Below are 18,201 nucleotides of genomic sequence, written 5' to 3'. Positions count from 1 at the left end.
AATAGAGGCCAATAGAGGCGGAGCCCGTCCAGTCAGGAAGAGGAAATGAGCGTCCTCTGACAGTACACGAGCTAGGATTCCATCCTCCAGGAGATCGCTCATCATGGCGCCGGACACGGAACTGCTGGTGTTCGCTAACTGGAGCACTCTGCTAGTGTGTATGGTGCTGAAATTCCCCCAGATCCTGTCTGTCATGAAAGCCCGGAGTGCGGAGGGGCTGAGCCTGGGGAGTGTGCTGCTGGAAGTGACCGGGTAAGACCAATGATGACCAATAGGGACTGAGATCTGTGACCCTCTCCTCAGTCTCCTGACCAACCACAGCTCACCCCAACCTGGGTGACGCCTAACAATTGGGCATTGCAAGGCACTATCACCCCTTCCTGCCCAGGACAGCTTTCAGCGCTCTCACACTTTGAATGACAATTACTCAGTCATGCTACGCGTTACCCAAACTAAATGTATCATTTTTTTCCCCACACAGACAGAGCTTTCTTTTTGTGGTGTTTAACCACTTCAGCCCCAGAAGGATTTCCCCCCTCAATGACCGGGCCATTTTTTGCGATTCGGCACTGCGTCACTTTAACTGACAATTGCGCGGTCGTGTGACGCTGTCCCCAAATAAAATCGATTGCCTCTTTCCCCCCACAAATAGAGCTTTCTTTTGGTGGTATTTGATCACATCTGCTGTTTTTATTTTTTGCGATATAAACAAAAAAGAGCAACATTTTTGGAAAAAGCAAATAATGTTTTATCGAATTTCTTCATCAGTTCATGCCAATATGTATTCTGCTACATGTTTGTGGTTAAAAAACAAAACAAAACAAAAAAGCTTATATTGATTGGTTTGTGCAAAAGTCCTCCTGTCCACACCAGGGGTAGGCAACCTTCCAGAGGTGGAGATCTACCTGAACAACACGGAAGTCATAGATCAGCGGGCACAGTGCCGCCTCCTCACACCTGATTTCATAGATCAGCGGGCACAGTGCCGCCTCACACCTGATTTAATCCTCCAATTGCTGTGTCACAATCGCGTGCATTGCATGGCAATTATGGGTTTAAATCAAGTGGTGAGGAGGCGACATACCATGACATGTGTACACCCCTTGCCACTGCAGCTAAAGGGGGCCTGGTTGGTGCAAGGGTGGTAAAAATACACCCCCCCCCCCCCCAAATGTAAATGACCCCTTCCTGTCTGAGCCCCCTATAAGGCTGCTTTCACACTTCCTGTAGCTACACTTTGCCATAGACTTCTATTATATCCTGCAGGTGTGAAAGTGCATCAAACCTGCTGGATATAATAGAAGTCTATGGCAATTGGCTAAGCTCAGGAAAGCTGCAGGTACACTACTCTGCACCGGTGGTGTGGACAAACCGCAGCACATCAGTATGGAAGCAGCCCTATACTATTATGCCCAGTGTATTGCTTCACACTGACCTGAAGATCTCTTCATTCCCGCTGCTGTCACCACTCTGGAGACCGATAGCCGGGATAAGGGGTGGAGCGCAGTTGGTATCACTCCGCATAGGACAGGAGGCAGCACTACAGAGGAGGCATTGTCTTATGCGACTCTTGCTCCCTTCTCCAACTTTACAAGTAGTCCCTTGGCATTGCACTCTGTTTGATGCCCTGGGATGGCGAGTCCACAAGCCTGGACTGCGATCTACCAGTCACCTGGCCGCAATCTACTGGGTGCTGACCCCCGGTCTGCAATTTATGGGATAGACTTTTGGAATACTTATTTACTTTTATTTTTTTACTAGTAATATCAGCAACTTGTAGCGGGACTGCGATATTGCGGCAGACAAATCGGACACCTAACTGGCACTTTTGAAATTTTTGGGGGACCAGTGACACTAATACAGTGATAAGTGCTAGAACTATGCACTGTCACTGTACTAATGACACTGACAGGGAAGGGGTTAACAGGGATCAAAGTGTTAAATGTGTTCCTAGAGAGTGCTTGCTAACTGTGTGTGCGTGTACGCAATATCACTGCCTTCCCTTGTCACAGAACAGTGATCTGCCTTGTGCTGATCGCTGGTCTGCCTGTGTCTCCAACGATCAGTGGGTGTGGATCACATCGGGAGCGGGTCGCCTGTAAATGATTCTGCCCTGCCCCAATAAATGTGCATGGGGCGGTCCACATCGGGTTAATCACGTAAAGCGGGGGTTCACCCTAAAAACGATTTTCTAATATTACATCCAGCTCACTCTCTACATTCACAGTATGCCGTTTGTTTTTGCTGTACATACCTCGTACAGCTATTTTCTTCCCCGGCTTCCGGGTCGGGACTCCCGCGGGAGTGGGCGTTCCTATCCAGCAGGTGATTGACGAGATGACAAAAACGACCTCCCCTGTCGCATAAGGAGCGTCACGAGTTGCCGAAAGAAGCCGAACGTCGGTGCGCAGGCGCCGTATAGCGCCGACTCGCCGTTCGGCAACTCGTGACGCTCCTAAAGCGATGGGGGGAGGTCGTTTTTGTCATCACGTCAATCACCTGCTGGATAGGAACGCCCACTCCCGCGGGAGTCCCGACCCGGAAGCCGGGAAAGAAAATAGCTGTACGAGGTATGTACAGCAAAAACAAACGGCATACTATCAGTGTAGAGAGTGAGCTGGATGTAATGTTAGAAAATCGTTTTTAGGGTGACCCCCCGCTTTAACCAGAGACTCGCTCACCTGGAGCAGCTTTTCCTGTTTCATTAATCACTGCTGGGTTTTTTATTTTTTGCTAAAAAAAAAAGACAAAAATTGTCATATTTTGATATAAAATTTGCAAACGGGTAATTCTTCTCCTTCACTGATTGGTTGTACTGATAATAAGGACACTGATAACTGGCTTGTGTTTACATAATGATCAGCTGCGATTGGACACAGCTGATCACGTGGTAAAGAGCTGATGTGATTGGCTCTTTACCCTGTTCTTTGAGCAGCCGTGCCCCAGCGGGCACATGGGAGGCATGATTACAGGAGGATGTCATATGATGCCCTCCCAGCAATGTGCAACCACGCCGTGGCAGTCATTTGGCTATAGCGCAGTCAGGAACTGGTTAAAGAGATACTCCACCTGTCTGATAGTTTGTACCCCTCCCCCTTATTGAAATAAAAAGGCCATCAGGAACATTCTTGGTAATGGCAGCCTCCAGGTTTCTCTGATAATCGGTCATACTGTTCACTGAACTATGCTGCATTGTTTCTTTCCCTCCTAGATTTCTTGTATTTCTACGATACCAGATGTACTATGACTACCCAATGCAAACCTACCTGGAGTATCCAATGCTCATAGCACAAGGTGAGTGTAAAGGACCCCATGTACAGCTTAGTCTTGTTTTATCATTAGTTGTATGGCTTTATGAAGTGATCTGCCGTCTTCCACCAGCTAGGACCACATTGCAGGCAATGGGAGGCAAAGCAATGCTATTTATCAAAGATATTGCTGATGGATGACCCATAGCATACGTTGTAGTTTTCAGGATGTTTCATCAATTATCTAAGAGGGATATCCTCGTTTCCAAACTTTTATTGTGGTACAATAAGAGGTTTCAGTAAAGATAACATATAAAAGTATGTGTAGCAATTCATTGGCCCATCGCCTATCGCTGGAAATCTCCTTCAGTTGCGATAAATTCATTAAAAACAAGAATTAGTTCCATTATTCAGATGGGAGGAAAAAACTTTCACATATTGTACAACTCTGTACAATTTTATAATAATAATAAAACAGGATTCTTGGTGCTCACATGGAGATGTATTGTTCAGTAATGCAAATGGTTGAATAGAGATGTTTGTTCAAGTGTGTGTGTGTATATAATACACATACATACATACATCTCTATTCAACCATTTGCATTACTGAACAATACATACATACATACATCTCTATTCAACCATTTGCATTACTGAACAATACATACATACATACATACATACATACATACATACATACATACATACATACATACATACATACATACATACATCTCTATTCAACCATTTGCATTACTGAACAATACATACATACATCCATACATACATACATAGGGTTTGACAAATTTGCTTGGAATCTTGGAGCCAGCTAAAAAAGTTAGGAGCCAGAAAACGCGCCCGTCCCGACGAGCTTGCGCGCAGAAGCGAACCCATACGTGAGCAGCGCCCGCATATGTAAACGGTATTCAAACCACACGTGAGGTGGGCAGCTTCTGCTAATGTTGTGTTATGGTGAGCATTGCTTCTGAACATGCGTGTTTGTACTTTGGACTTTTGTCCGACGGAACTTGTGTACACACAATTGTTGGCTGACAATTTTAAAGCATGCTATCCCACATTTGTCAGCAGAAAGTCGGACAACATTTGTACAGTCGGATTTTAGGCCAGCAGCCTGTAATCACACAATTCCCGTTGGAATCCGATCGTGTGTACGAGGCTTAAAGGGGAAAAAAATGTTTTTTCCCATAAATAGCTTCCTTTACCTTAGTGCAGTCTCCCTTCACTTACCTCATCCTTCCATTTTGCTTTTAAATGTCCTTTTTTCTTCTGAGAAATCCTCACTTCCTGTTCTTCTGTCTGTAACTCACCACTGTAATGGGAGGCTTTCTCCATGGTGTGGAGAAAGCCTATTGAGGGGGGCGAGCAGGAGTGTCAGGACGCCCACTAACACACAGCTCCTTTCTCTATCTGCAAAATTGAGAGTGTCCTGACTTGCCTGCTCGCCCCCTCCCCCCTCGAGGCTTTCTCCACCCCAGGGAGAAAGCCTCCTATTACGTTGTGTAGTTACAGACAGAAGAACAGGAAGTGAGGATTTCTCAGAAGAAATAAGGACATTTAAAAGCAAAATGGAAGGATGAGGTAAGTGAAGGAGGACTGCACTAAGGTAAAGGAAGCTATTTAGGGAAAAAAATCCTTTACAACCCCTTTTAAGAGTTATAGTTCATGATTTGAAATTGGTTTTGACCAGAGTAAAGCTGGGTACAGACTATTTTTATTTTTTTCATTCAACCATGCGGGTTGGAAAAAAAAAACTGTCTTCTCCAATCAGAGCTGCTGTACTAACCATGCAAGGTTAGTTCAGCGATCCACCTCCACCAGAACACTCTGACCAGTGCTCTCTGCCATTGGTTGAGTGCTGATCAGGAGTCGGTCGAATGCTGGTGTTCCAGTATGCATGTCCAACAGAAGCCGGCCAGACTAACATACACACGGGCCGAATGACGGTCTTTTTCTTACCAGCCTGTGTGTGACGGGGCTCAAGTGAAAAAAAGAAGGACAGAGATGGAAAGTTTTTGTCCAGCCTGAGGCTGGGTTTACACTTCTACACTACTTTCATCCTACTTTGCTCTGTGTTCAATGTTTCCCTACGAGAGCGTCTTGTAGCGTCCTACACAAGTCGGTCCGACTTTGAAAATGCTCCCTGTACTACTTTTGGTCCTACATTGATCCTACTTCAGGCCCATTGAATATCATTGAAGTCGGACCAAAGTAGTATCCTGTTCATGAAAGTAGGATGGATGTAGGACCAATGTAGGATAAATGTAGGACCAATGTAGCAGAGCAAAGTAGGATGAAAGTAGTGTAGTAGTGTGAACCCAGCCTAAAAGGGACAAACAGATTTATAATCATTGGCACCTGGCTGAGAATAATCGTAACTAGTCCAATGATCAAGCAACATTTCATCTCTTCGGCACACGCCCATGTCTGTCTATGGAAATACAGCTATACATTTATATAGGAAAATATTCTACATTCCCTTTTTGAAGAACTGATGATCCTTTCTACTTTTTAGATGTGCATTATGAATGATGTGACTCCATCTTTACCTGTCTGTTACTGGTTCCCGTGCTGATTACTGGAACTCTCTCAATGTTAACCAATTTCCGTTGTAACAATGACCAAGCGGCTCAAGTTGACCATTGGAGAAAAGCAATTATGTTATTTACTGAATCATGCCAAGTATTTCTTTTTCTTCCAGATGTTGTTCTTTTGTTGTTTGTCTTCTACTACACTGGAAGCATGCAAAATGCCCTGACTTACTCCGGCATGTATCCTTTACAATTGAGGTAGTTGGACTCCTCGTATGGGAAGGTTGTGTGTAATACTGGGAAGTAGAGAAGCAATTGTATTTATTATTACAGATAGTTATATAGTGCCGACTATTTACATATATACATTGACATCAGTCCCTGCCCTCAAGGAGCTCACGCTCTAAGGATCCCCAACTCGTATACATACTAGGGCCAATTTAGAAAGGACACAATTAATCTACCAGCATGTATTTAGATTGTGAGAGCAAACCCACAAAGACCCAGGAGAACATGCAAGTCCTATGCCGGTAGTACCGTGGTTGGGATTCAAACCAATGAGTCAATGACCTTGGTGCTGCCAGGCAGAAGTGCTGAACACTTAGCCACTGTGCTGCCTGTGACTTCAACAATCACTCATGGGAGCTGTGACAGTTCACAGTGTACAATAGATGGGGGTATTGTAGTGCTGGCAGCCCAGCAATGGTACTTTTTATTAAAAAAAAGAAAAAAAAAAAAAAAAAAAATACTATATATATATATATATATATATATATATATATATATATATATATATATATATATATATATATATAATTGTGTGTGTGTGTGTGTATTCAGGTTGACTACAAGTTAAGGAGGAAGTAAACCCTCTAGAAATTTCCCCCCCAAAAAAGAACCCTGCAAGAGAAAGGCATAATGAGCTAGTATGCAACGCATACTAGCTCATTATGAATGACTTACCTGAGATTGAAGCACTCCTCATTCCCCTCCTCAGCTGCCGCCATGTCTCCTCCAAGTGCCTTCCGGGTATCGCCGTAACAGCGCTGTGACTGGCCGGAGCGGCGATGATGTCGCATGCGCGGGATCGGCAGATCCAATTCAAGACCCGGCACGCTCAGTGTGCCTGCACTGTTGTCTACGCCGCGCATGTGCCGTAGACAGCAGTGCATTCTTTTTGGCAAATATCTCCTAAACCGTGTCGTTTTTTTAAAATTTGTCTGAATATCTCACTTGCTGTTCCTCCTCGGTAAACTTCACACCATCATCCGAGCCGTTCTGGCTGGGGGTTAGTCAGGGTGCTCGCCCCCTCCCTTGGGACTACATCCCAGCGGGGAGACGCTGCGTTCACTTGACACCTAACTTTTTCCCCTTAACTGACTCTGAAATTTTCAAGGCTAATTTCACCTTTAATAAATGCACATTTTATGTGCATGTATTGTTTGTTCTTTCTTTTCTTTTCTTTCTTGCAAAGTATTGCTCTCGCAATGCCAGCCTCCTACAGACTCTTCCTCTAGCTCTCACTCTACCTTTTTCAGTTGCAGAGCGGGGCATTTGCACCATATTACACCCTCAATACAAGTGTAACATGGTGCAAAAGGTGAACTAAGCCTATGAAGTAGATGACTTTAAAGCAGTAGTAAACTGATGGGCTTGTGTTGTGTGTTTATTTATTTTTATTTTTTCCTGACCTGCAAGATATCATAATATGCATCGCATACTAGCACATTATGTGACACTTACCTGAAAAAGAAGCATTCCAGCAAAGTGCTGTCATCGTTTGAGGCCGCTTCCATCTTTACCTGTCTTTCTTCGGGGTCCACAGACTCTGGCCAGAGCCGCGATTATGTTATTCCCACGCATGCACATGGGAGCCGCTGTTTAAGGCATAGGACTCTGAAAGAACGGCCTGGGCGGCCATTCCTTCAGAGCACAGGCCCTGATGATGTCATCGGCTGCATATACAGTTAATATCTTCTAAACGGCGCATGTTTAGGAGATATTTACAGTGGCCCGGATTCAGATACAATAGTGTATCTATCGGCGGGCGTAACGTATCTCAGATATTCAGAAAGAACTTGTGCCCTAAGTTAAGGTGGCGTAGCTTATGTGGTCCGGCGTAAGCCCACGTAATTCAAATTCTCCATGCAGTGGGCGTGTTGTATGGTAATGATGGCTGACCCCACGTAAATGACGTTTTTGGCTAACGGTGCATGCGCTGTCCGTGAACGTATCCCAGTGCGCATGCTCCAAATTAACCCGCAAAAAGCCAATGCTTTCGATGGTCGGATCTTAGGGAAATCTATGCGTAACTGATTCTATGAATTGGTCGCATAGATACAACCCCGCAACTCAGAGTTACGACGGCGTATCCGGAGATACGCCGTCGTAACTCCTATCTGAATCCGGGCCAGTATCTATAGGTAAGCCTTTTTGTATGCTTACCTTCCTAATAGGTACAAGTCAGAAATAGGAGTTTACTCCCACTTTAAATGAGACGCAATTGCTGACCGCCATCTAAAATTGCTGGTTGCTGGCTGTAAAATTGACACATGGATCTCAGTACTTTTAGTCACTGACTCTAACAAATGTGTAGATAAGGAGTTTTGGAGAGCGGTCATAAATCTTTACATGCATACTTGTTATTGATCAGTGACACTATGGGGGTTATTTACGAAAGGCAAATCCACTTTGCACTACAAGTGTAAATCTGAGGGGGAGATCTGAAATGAGGGGAAGCTCTGCTGATTTTATTATCCAATCATGTGCAAGCTAAAATGCTGTTTTTTTTTTGTTTGTTTGTTTGTTTGTTTTTTCTTTTCCTTGCATGTCCCCCTCATATCTACAGCGACTGCACTTCCAAGTGCACAGTAAACCATCTATGGGGCATATTTTATAACACAACGAATGTGACCTTCACATAATATACCCCTAAGTGTTGGAAGAAAAGGGTCAGGGTGACAACCAGGTAACTAGTATGTTTGACAGTTGTCAGACATGGCAGCCTCCCCAATTCCCTTAAGACAAATTTCTTCTAAGCTGACCTACATATTTAACAATGAACGTAAAGCCAACTAAACTGTCTTATCCACGGAAGATGATGCCATCTTAGCCTCTGGTTAGCCCTACATTTGCTATTGTGCTGCACATGTGATGAGCTATGACGCCAGTCATTTGAGGACTTGAAAGTTTTTGGGGGGGTTTTCTTTTTCAGTGAAGGACTTAAAAGATTAGGGTAGACCTGGCATAAGCACACTGGCAACTGTGTCGGTTATCACCATGCCTTGAGTGTAGCATACACTGTACTTAAACTTTTTGAATGAAAACATTTTAGAATACAACTGATTAAAAAATGAATACCATTTATTGAACTCCTCTAATGTGAGCTTTCTTTTGAGAAACAGTAAAATTGGCAGATTTATTTCACATGTAGTCCCAATGCAAAAAGCTTTGCATTGTAGGACTTGTTTAAACCAACAGGGTGGAGTTTCTCCGCAAGCTTCAAGTATCACTGCCTCCCTTATTATTTAACTCTAGTGTGAAACTACAAATCTGTATAAAAATGTGGCACAGCAAGAAAATAGATTCCATAAAACAAATCGGACATTGCTGTCAGGTAAACATTGTAGTAGGACCTCTCGTAGTTTTCCTTTAACTGCACATTAGCTTTTTTGCACTCTGGAATGTTTTGGTCCTCCAGAAATGGATAATAGACTTGGCACTGGTAAGTCTGATGTTTATAAGGCCATATATAAGAAGTGTGAGGTCCTCTTGCATTGGGCTGTGCTCAGAAAAGCCCCGGTACCCCCACCTGCTTCTAGTGGCATTTAGGGAAGTTGGTGCGCAGCGGTCCTGCTGTGGTTACAAATGCTGTGCTGGCTGGCAGAGTGCGGTGCAAAGATTCTCTATAGAACTGTGATCAGTTGATATTCTTTGTAATCAGTCCAGTGAAGGTAGGGTTCTTCTAGCCACGTATGGTCTTCTCTTGTCTTAAGTTTCTGTAGAATATTTTACTTTGTATGTATTGTAAGAAAGGCAACTGTATATTATGCACCAATCTGTCATAATATTATGGCCACCGAGGCATGGACTCCACTAGACTTCTTAAGGTATATCTTGGTATCTGACGCCAATCCATCAGTAGCAACTCCTTTTAAGTTCTGTAAGTTGCAAGGTGGGACCTCCGTGAATTAGATTTGCCTTTAAAGCATATTCACAAATGCTTGATTGGATTGAGAGCTGAAGAATTTGGAAGCCAAGTCAACACCTCAAACACGTTGTGTTTCTTAAACCATTCTTTCAAGGTGCGTTATCCTGCTGAAAGAGGCCGTGTTAGTAGTGCCCCATCATTGGTGTGAGAGGAAGGAATAGTGCACCATCATTGTTTTCAGTGGGGCTAATATTGCCCCATTGTTTAGTTTCAGTTTGAGGACTAGAGCCCCATAATTGGGAGGAATAATGCCCCATCATTGGTATCAGAGGGAGAGGAATAGTGTCCTGTATCGGTGGGGGAAAAAAAAGTTCCCCAAGGGCTGGATAAAGAAAAGCAAAGGGCTGCATTCAGTCCCAAGGCCGCAGTTTGGAGACCCCTGGTTTAGATTATTCCATGTGCTGTTATTGTAATGCTAACTTTGTGTCTTTCAGAATCTGTGCACAGTGATCAGCGCCTCAAGCAAGTTTCTCCAACTGCAACATCTCTGGCGTGCAAAAGACTCTGGACAAGCTAGCGCCCTCACATGGGCCATGGCGACCTATACCTCTGCTAGTAAGACTCTCACCATGATTGAAGGCAGAACGTTTACTAAATCAATTTTAAAATGAAGAGCGGCTGCCATTGTTGACCTACTTTTGAAAATGTCAGCTGCCTGGCATCAATGCTGATTCTCTTGGATCCGTTGGCTTGCAATAAGCATGTAGTAAATGAAATCCGAACTGCTGATCTGCCTGGTCTTTAAATCTGAAAAAATTGGAACAGCAGGACAGCCAGGAAACTGATGTTTTTAGAAAGCGAGATTAGTAATGGCAGTCTTCAGGTGGCTTTCTTCACAGATTTTCTTTAGTGGAAGCAGATATTATATGGAGTAAGGATCACACCACATGCAGACCAGTGCGTGTTTTTTTTTTTTCTGCAACAAAAACACATGGAAAGTAGGTTATATGGTTTCCAATGGCATAGTTCACGCCACTGCGATCAGTTCCAGGGCAATGCAGAAAAAAAAAAATGCCAACCTGCTGCACTTTTACTGTACTGTAAGGCACTTCAAAAACGGACCAAAATGCACTGAAACGCATCAAAAAGACAGCAGACCCCAGTACAGTGGGGAAAAAAAAAAAGAAGCAAATAAATAAAATAAAAGCTAATGGAATGCATTCAAAAATGCATCAGACGCACCAGAATGCGTTAACGCGCATGCAGAAATGCATCCAGTACGAATCCGCAGTGTGTTTTTGTGGTGTGAACTAGCAATAACAGTCTGTCTAGGAAGATCTCTGAAAAAAAAAAACTATTTTCTCGATCTTTATTACTTATTAGAAACAACATAGGTTAAAGCTAAGAAAATCTGCAGCATAACTGATAAATGTTTTAATTTCTGTATAATTACACATGTATATAACAAAACTTTTCTCTCTTTATAGCAAGAATATTTACAACATTGGTGACCACAGGAGACAAAGCAGGTACTGTAAGGGAATTCACAGGACACAGCACTTCAGGGTCTGACCTCAATACCATTGAAATCCTGTGGCTGATATAAAACCCACCCCTGCTGTTCCTTACATTTTCAAATCTTTTGTGAACTGTTTTATAAATGTTTCTGTTTATAGAGTATAGTTTAACATACAGTACATTCCTTCCCTCCCAGAAGTGTAAGGCCCCTTTCACACATGGGAACCGTTTTTCATCCATCCATTGATTGATGTAAATGGATGATCATCCGTTTACATTTGCTTCAGTCAACATAATTTTTTTGTTAATGGATCAAAGCCCTCTTTTTTTCATCGGATGAAAAACAGATGTAAAAACTGACAAATGGTCTGTTTTTTGCATTGAAAAAATGGTTCCAGGACTCGAGTAGTTAAAGCGGAGCTCCACCCAAAAGAGGAAGATCCGCTTGTTTGCTTCTGGCTCTGGTGCCACATTTGCCACCTTTCGAGGGAAGTGGGTACCTGTTTTTTGATGGGTATCCATCCCTACTTCCGTAAGACACTGTCGTGGCAAGATTCCTTGGAACATTCCAGTGAAGCCGCAAGGCTTCAGTGCCAGTTTACCTTACAACGAATGGCAGCGGCAGCACCTGAGAGCCGATTGGAAAATCAGCTGGGGTGCCGACATCGCAGGATCCCTGGACAGGTAAGTGTCTTAATATTAAAAGTCAGAAGCTACAGCATTTCAATTTTTTGGTGGGCAGGCGGAACTCCTCTTTTAGGATTTTAGCTCTAAAATACGGATGAAAAACAGAAGACAAACTGATGTAAACTTCATCTGTTTGTTTCTTTGATAAAATGTGACAGAACTGATCAAACGAATGGTCAGTAGGTGTGCATGCACCCTTAGGCTGCATTTACACCTGAGCGTTTTGTAGCCTGAAGCTAGAAAACGCTAGAGGGGGGAAAAAATACATTATTCTCAATGGAGATGGTTCACATCTCCACTCCAAAACGCGTATCAGGCTGATTTGGGCGTTTTTGAACGTTTGTATTCCCATAGAAACTAATGGAAACGCTCGATTCAAGCGTCTAGCGCGACAACGAGCGTTTCTACGGGCGTTTTGTTGCTTTAATCTGTTCTGTGAAATAGAACATTCACCCAGGAAGAAGATAAAAAAAAATCTACAAACATGGCAACAAATGATGAAAGGGATGATCATTTTTCCTATTGGCTAAAATAAAAAACGACGAAGATCTAAAATGTCGGACAACGATGTATGTGACCGAAAACGCTACGCTCAGGTGTGAATGCGGCCTTAGTGATGCTGAATCTGCAAAGAAAGATTCCAGCTCTTCTTTCTGCCTGGGGTTCTCCTTTTAATGTTTAGACCAGTGTTTCTCAACTCCAGTCCTCAAGGTGCCAAAACAGGTCATGTTTTCAGGATGTTCCTCAGATGAAACGGCTGCGGGAATTACTAAGGCAGTGAAACTGATCAAATCGCCTGTGAAAAATAATGGAAATCCTGAAAACATGTCCTGTTGGGGCACTTTGTGCACTGCAGTTGAGAAACACTGGTTAAAGGAGTTCTCCAAGCTAAAACTTTTAACCCCCGCTGTGCCCGGGCTGTAAAACTATACAAAATAAACTTTCACTTACCTGCCTACGATCCCCCGTTGTTCCGATATCGCCGTCCCGGTCTCTTCCACTTCCTGCGGGTTGGTGACTCACAGTGCCCTCAGCCTATCAGCGGGCGCAACGGGACATTGCTGCGGCCGCTGATAGGCTGAGCGCACTGTGAGTCACCGACCTGCAGGAAGTGGAACAGACCGGGACCGAAGAACGGGACGGCGATATCGGAACAACGGGGGATCGTAGGCAGGTAAGTGAAAGTTTATTTTGTATAGTTTTACAGCCCGGGCACAGCGGGGGTTAAAAGTTTTAGCTTGGAGAACTCCTTTAAGGCTGGGTTCACACCTATTCGCATGACAGGAGCTTGTGATTGGATCCGGTTCACATATCTCTGTTGCGGATTGCACAGGGGTCCTGTACGTCTTTGGCTCTGTTTCAAGGTCGAATTTAGGCAAAAATGTGTCCCCGAAACAGAGAATAGTTACGCACCAGACCCATGCTGTGAGCCGCATCCGGCGAAGGTGTGAACCCAGCCTTAAGCCCCATACACACATACACCAAAACCGTGTAGTGCAAGAGCCTTAAGGTTTGACCTTGTATTATATGGTTTTGGTAAGTCTGCAGAAAATGTATTGGTGTGTATGGGGCTTTGGACAACTTTTGCAACGGTTTGAGAGTTGTGTGAAATGTGTATTGCATTAGGTAGTAATATACATGATCTTCCTTTTGCAGTTTTGCTGCGGTTTATCGTGCTGCTAATCCTCAATTTCTGGGTCACCCTGGTGATTGTAAAATACAGGAAGAAAGAAGACCAGAAGGACACCAAGAAAAAAGACTAGCATCTCCTGCATCACCTCACACATGGGGGAAACATTCCCGGGGTATTCCTGCACAGCAAGGTTAGCAGGGATAAGGACTAACAATGTTATATAAAACTAAAATCCTGCACAAAGAGAAAATGAAGGTTGGCATTCCTGACATCTACTTCCGAAAATGCTAGTTGCCTGGCTGTTATGCTGATCCAGTGGCTTGTATACATTGAGGCACTAACCAAGAACAAGTATGCAGGAATAAAGACTAATCTGCATGCTTATCCTAGGTCAGGGACATGGTATAGAAGCAAACAAGGCCATTCCATCTGAGGCCAACTGTGGCCCCACTCATGGAATCTTCACACTGGCATTCTGGTCTTAGTGCTGTTCGGTAACTGAGCCTGTAAAAAAAAGCACAGGCCTGGCATTGGTGAGCTCACTGCCCAGCCCATTAGAACTGTGGGCTCAGTGTTGGAGAGTGCAGATGGGCACAGCAGCCAGGCAGAAACTTTTTGACACTGAGCTGTGTGTGAGACAGTACTTGCCCACATGGGTAGTGCTACTGCCACCACAGGTGGGCATTTGTGCTGCAGCAAGAATGGCCACCTCAGGTACACTTCTAGAAGCGGAGAAAGGCAGTCAAGCACTGTTTACAAAGAGGTCCGCAATGGCACTCCCCTTCCGTCTATCAGTGCTGGCTTGCTTTAATAAAGAAATGTAGATTGCAGTATATAATAGAGACTATCACTACTGGATGGAGAACCATATGCAGCAGGCTGCAGCCCCCAAGACTATGCACAGAACATACTGATCACCCCTAGTCCAACATTAAGTCCAGTATAGCTCACCTATCCAAGGCTTCTGTCACCAGCACCCCCTAAATGTCCATTTCACTCATTTTGTTGTTGAAACAGCACAAAGGGCACAATAGCCAATGTTTCTTGCAGGGTCCCATTCTGGAAATATGTTTTCTTATTCAAATGAGCAGGCCAGCTACTTCTGACCAGTGGCGCCCGCTCCATTAGGGGCACCGCCCCCTTATCTATGCACCCAACCCCTAATCTACATGCATGGATTTCAATGGTTTAAGGCTCTAATTGACTTAAAAAAAAAGGGTGGGCTCGGCGCACAAAGCACTAGGATTTGACTGACCGAACAAGGGGTGGGGTTTCGGGGTGGTTTGTTTGCAGCCACCACTGCTTTTGACACTGCCTGCTGCGCTTCTCTGCATGCTACAGGAGGGCTAGAATGATAATCAGTGAGGTCACTCTGCCACCCCACTGCCTTTTCCCATCCTTGTCTGTTTTCTGGCCTCTCTGCATCCAGTTTCCAGTACGGCACATGGCATGTATACATTCCCTTTTTAAAGGAACCCTTTCATAAAAGAAACATGCAAACCTCTCCTGATGCCAGTTATCATGCTTCTATAGTTTGACCCCTTTCACACTGAGGAGTTTTTCAGGCGGTACAGCGCTAAAAATAGCGCTGCTATACCGCCTGAAAAACTCCTGCCCAGCAACCTCAATGTGAAAGCCAGAGAGCTCAAGGATAAATCCCAGAGATCAAGGCAACCAGAAATCTGCAAAACAATGCACACAAAACAGAGCGGCATGTTGCGCCAGTTGATAGTCCCACAATGGGCTCCAGCTGGGAAAGGAGAAATAGCCCAGCGGGTTAGAGCTTGTTGGGATTATTATCCGGCACTTGATACCTTCACCGCCTGCCCTTCCATCAATACGAAGGTTCCTGGGTCTACTAATGAATTGGATCTGCTGCCATAGCCCAGCCTGTTGGGATTATTATCCAGCGCTTGATACCTTCACCGTCTAAGAAGTGGTGATGGGATATTCACATTCCATGTTATTTGTGTTTTGAGGAACACTTTTTTTTATTTGGTTCACCTAATTCACTTTGGTCTTCCCTTTTGGACTAAAGTGTGTGTATATGTGTGTGTATATATATATATATATATATATATATATATATATATATATATATATATATATATATATATATATATAAATTTATTTTTTAACCGCAGGTTTTTTCTGACGGAATGTTGGCTCAAACATGTGTTGCATACACACGGTCACACAAATCTTGTCAGAAATTCCGACCGTCAAGAACGCGGTGACGTACAACGAGCCGAGATCAATGACGTTCAATAGGCAGTTCGGCTTGATTTTAAGCATGCATGTTTTTTTTTTTTTTGCTAGTCGCGATTGCATACAGACTATAGGATTTTTTTCCGTTGGAAAAATAGAGAACCTGCTCTCCTCAAGCTTTTGTTGGCGGAAATTCTGACAGAAAAAGTCTGATGGAATTTCCGTCCAAAAGCGCACATGGGACTTTTTCTTGTTGGAATTTCTGATCGTGTGTACGTGGCATTACTGTTATGTTTCTTATGCAGCACATATACAGAGGTAGGATTCAAGTCATTTTTGGGTGAAGAGGGGTTAAATCTTGCCCAGAATATACTGTACTGTATATCAAAGGTTGAGGTACTTGGATTATGTTCACAACACATGCAGTAGGACTGCGTTGGGCAGCTATTCCAGATCAGTCCCACCGCATATACTAGGCAAAATGCCTCGTCTCTTATGTGTCTGGTTCACACTACTGCTTTGCGTGCTGTCCTGAAAAAGAGCCAGTGGCACCTGCTGTTGTCTCTGAGCCTGTAAGGAGAGGGCAAGAGAGAGTAGCACTGCTGCAGATGGGCACAGCACTAGATCTATCCTGGACTAAGTATTTGGGGGGAGTAACATCTAGTGGAAGTTTTTTTTTTTTTTTTACCTTAATGCAGGTAATGCATGAAGGTAAAAATCTTCTACCTTTAGAACCACTTTAAGGGCACACCAATAGTTATGTTAGAATGTAGCTTCTGGTGTGTGGTGTAAAGGCAGTGGTGTTGTGTTTTTCTTGGTTGCAGTGTCATGCAATGGATTGTGCCATGCTGCAATAGGAACATGACTTTTTGCCATGTCTTCCATTGGGACTGTGCTGAGCAGGGGTGCCCAGCACAATCCAAAAGCACTTTGTATGAACAGGCTATATGCTATGCCCTCTCATCAAATAGTTTATATTGCACGCATGTATATACCACAATAGTATCTACTTTCCTATTTTATAGGACCATGCAAATGGTCTTATGCAAACACTGCTTGATTTATTAACAAGTTAGTTACAATGTAGTTTTAATATATATATATATACACACACACACACATATACAGTGAATAGTCATTAAAGCGGATGTATACCCAGAACAAAACAAAAAATTGATACGGCAAAGGCATAATGAGCTAGTATGCACCGCATTCTAGCTCATTATGAAATATTTAACTTAGAACAAAGCCCCTGCACCGTCTCCTGGTCACCCCTGAGGGAGATGACATTTGGCCTGGTTCGCAGCTCCGGCGCCATGAATGGAAAAACCTTTGATCGTATAGGTACAATGCATGCAGACTAAATTAAAAAATACATTTTTATGTCTGAAGTTTTCACAGCTACACCACAATGGGAGTTCTGTGTATGCACTTATTTGCACTTAGTTGATGCATTATTAAAGAACTACAGTTTTTCAGCAATTATTTCTGTTTAAATTACAATTTTAGCTGCTCTTTTACATTCATTTGCAAAGCTTATTCATGGAACATGTCTTAATTCTTCTTTTCTTTCCAGGCAGCAGAAAAAAGGTCATGTATATTTTGGACAAAAATGGGCAGTTTTATATATTTTTTGATCTACTGTATCTTGCTGCAAGAGGAAATGTTATATTTTTTGGTAAAAGGTTATGTATATTTTGTTTAAAAATGGAGCGTTTGTATATTTTTGCTTTTTTAAACTAACTAGGAGTACAAGAGGAAAAAGTTAAAAATGGTGATTTTTGCTCTTAAGAAAAGAAAGCTTTTAAACCTGAATAAAGTGGTGTATTTTTTCTCAGTAAAACTTGTGTGCATTTTTGTTTTTCACGACATTGGATTTTAGCCTACTAGAACTCCCGTTAGTCTGGATGTGACACAAGGGTTTCCAACTAATAGACTGGAGCGGCAATTCATTAAGCATGACATACATGAAGCATTTTTCATCACCCTTTGGCCAGATTCAAGAAGCACTTGCGCCCGCGCAACCATAGGTTGCGCGGCGCAAGGGCTTACTTGCTCCGGTGTAACGAGTGCTCCTGATTCAGGAACCTCGTTACACCGACTGCAGCCTAGGATGTGACAGACATAAGCCTCCTTATGCCTTCACATCCCAGGCTGCATTCTTGCGTTGGCCGCTAGGGGGCGCGGCCATTGTGATCGGCGTATAGT

The 18,201-nt window shown here is 43.5% G+C and overlaps 1 protein-coding gene across 1 annotated transcript; it reads left to right on the top strand.

The window, feature by feature from the left end:
* Positions 1-34: 34 nt before the first annotated feature.
* SLC66A3 (solute carrier family 66 member 3) lies at positions 35-17,836 on the top strand. Its single transcript, XM_040348588.1, has 8 exons — positions 35-252; positions 3,212-3,294; positions 5,968-6,037; positions 9,464-9,521; positions 10,442-10,562; positions 11,435-11,476; positions 13,809-13,975; positions 17,570-17,836. Exons 1-7 carry the CDS (start codon positions 104-106, stop codon positions 13,913-13,915), a joined length of 630 nt encoding a protein of 209 aa, XP_040204522.1. The 5' UTR covers positions 35-103; the 3' UTR covers positions 13,916-13,975; positions 17,570-17,836.
* The last annotated feature ends 365 nt before the right edge of the window (positions 17,837-18,201 follow it).

This window comes from Rana temporaria, chromosome 4, assembly GCF_905171775.1.
Source record: "Rana temporaria chromosome 4, aRanTem1.1, whole genome shotgun sequence".
In the NCBI taxonomy this organism is placed as follows: Eukaryota; Metazoa; Chordata; class Amphibia; order Anura; family Ranidae; genus Rana; species Rana temporaria.
The sequence above is the reverse complement of the archived record's forward strand: the minus strand, read 5'-3'. Positions and strand labels throughout refer to the sequence as shown.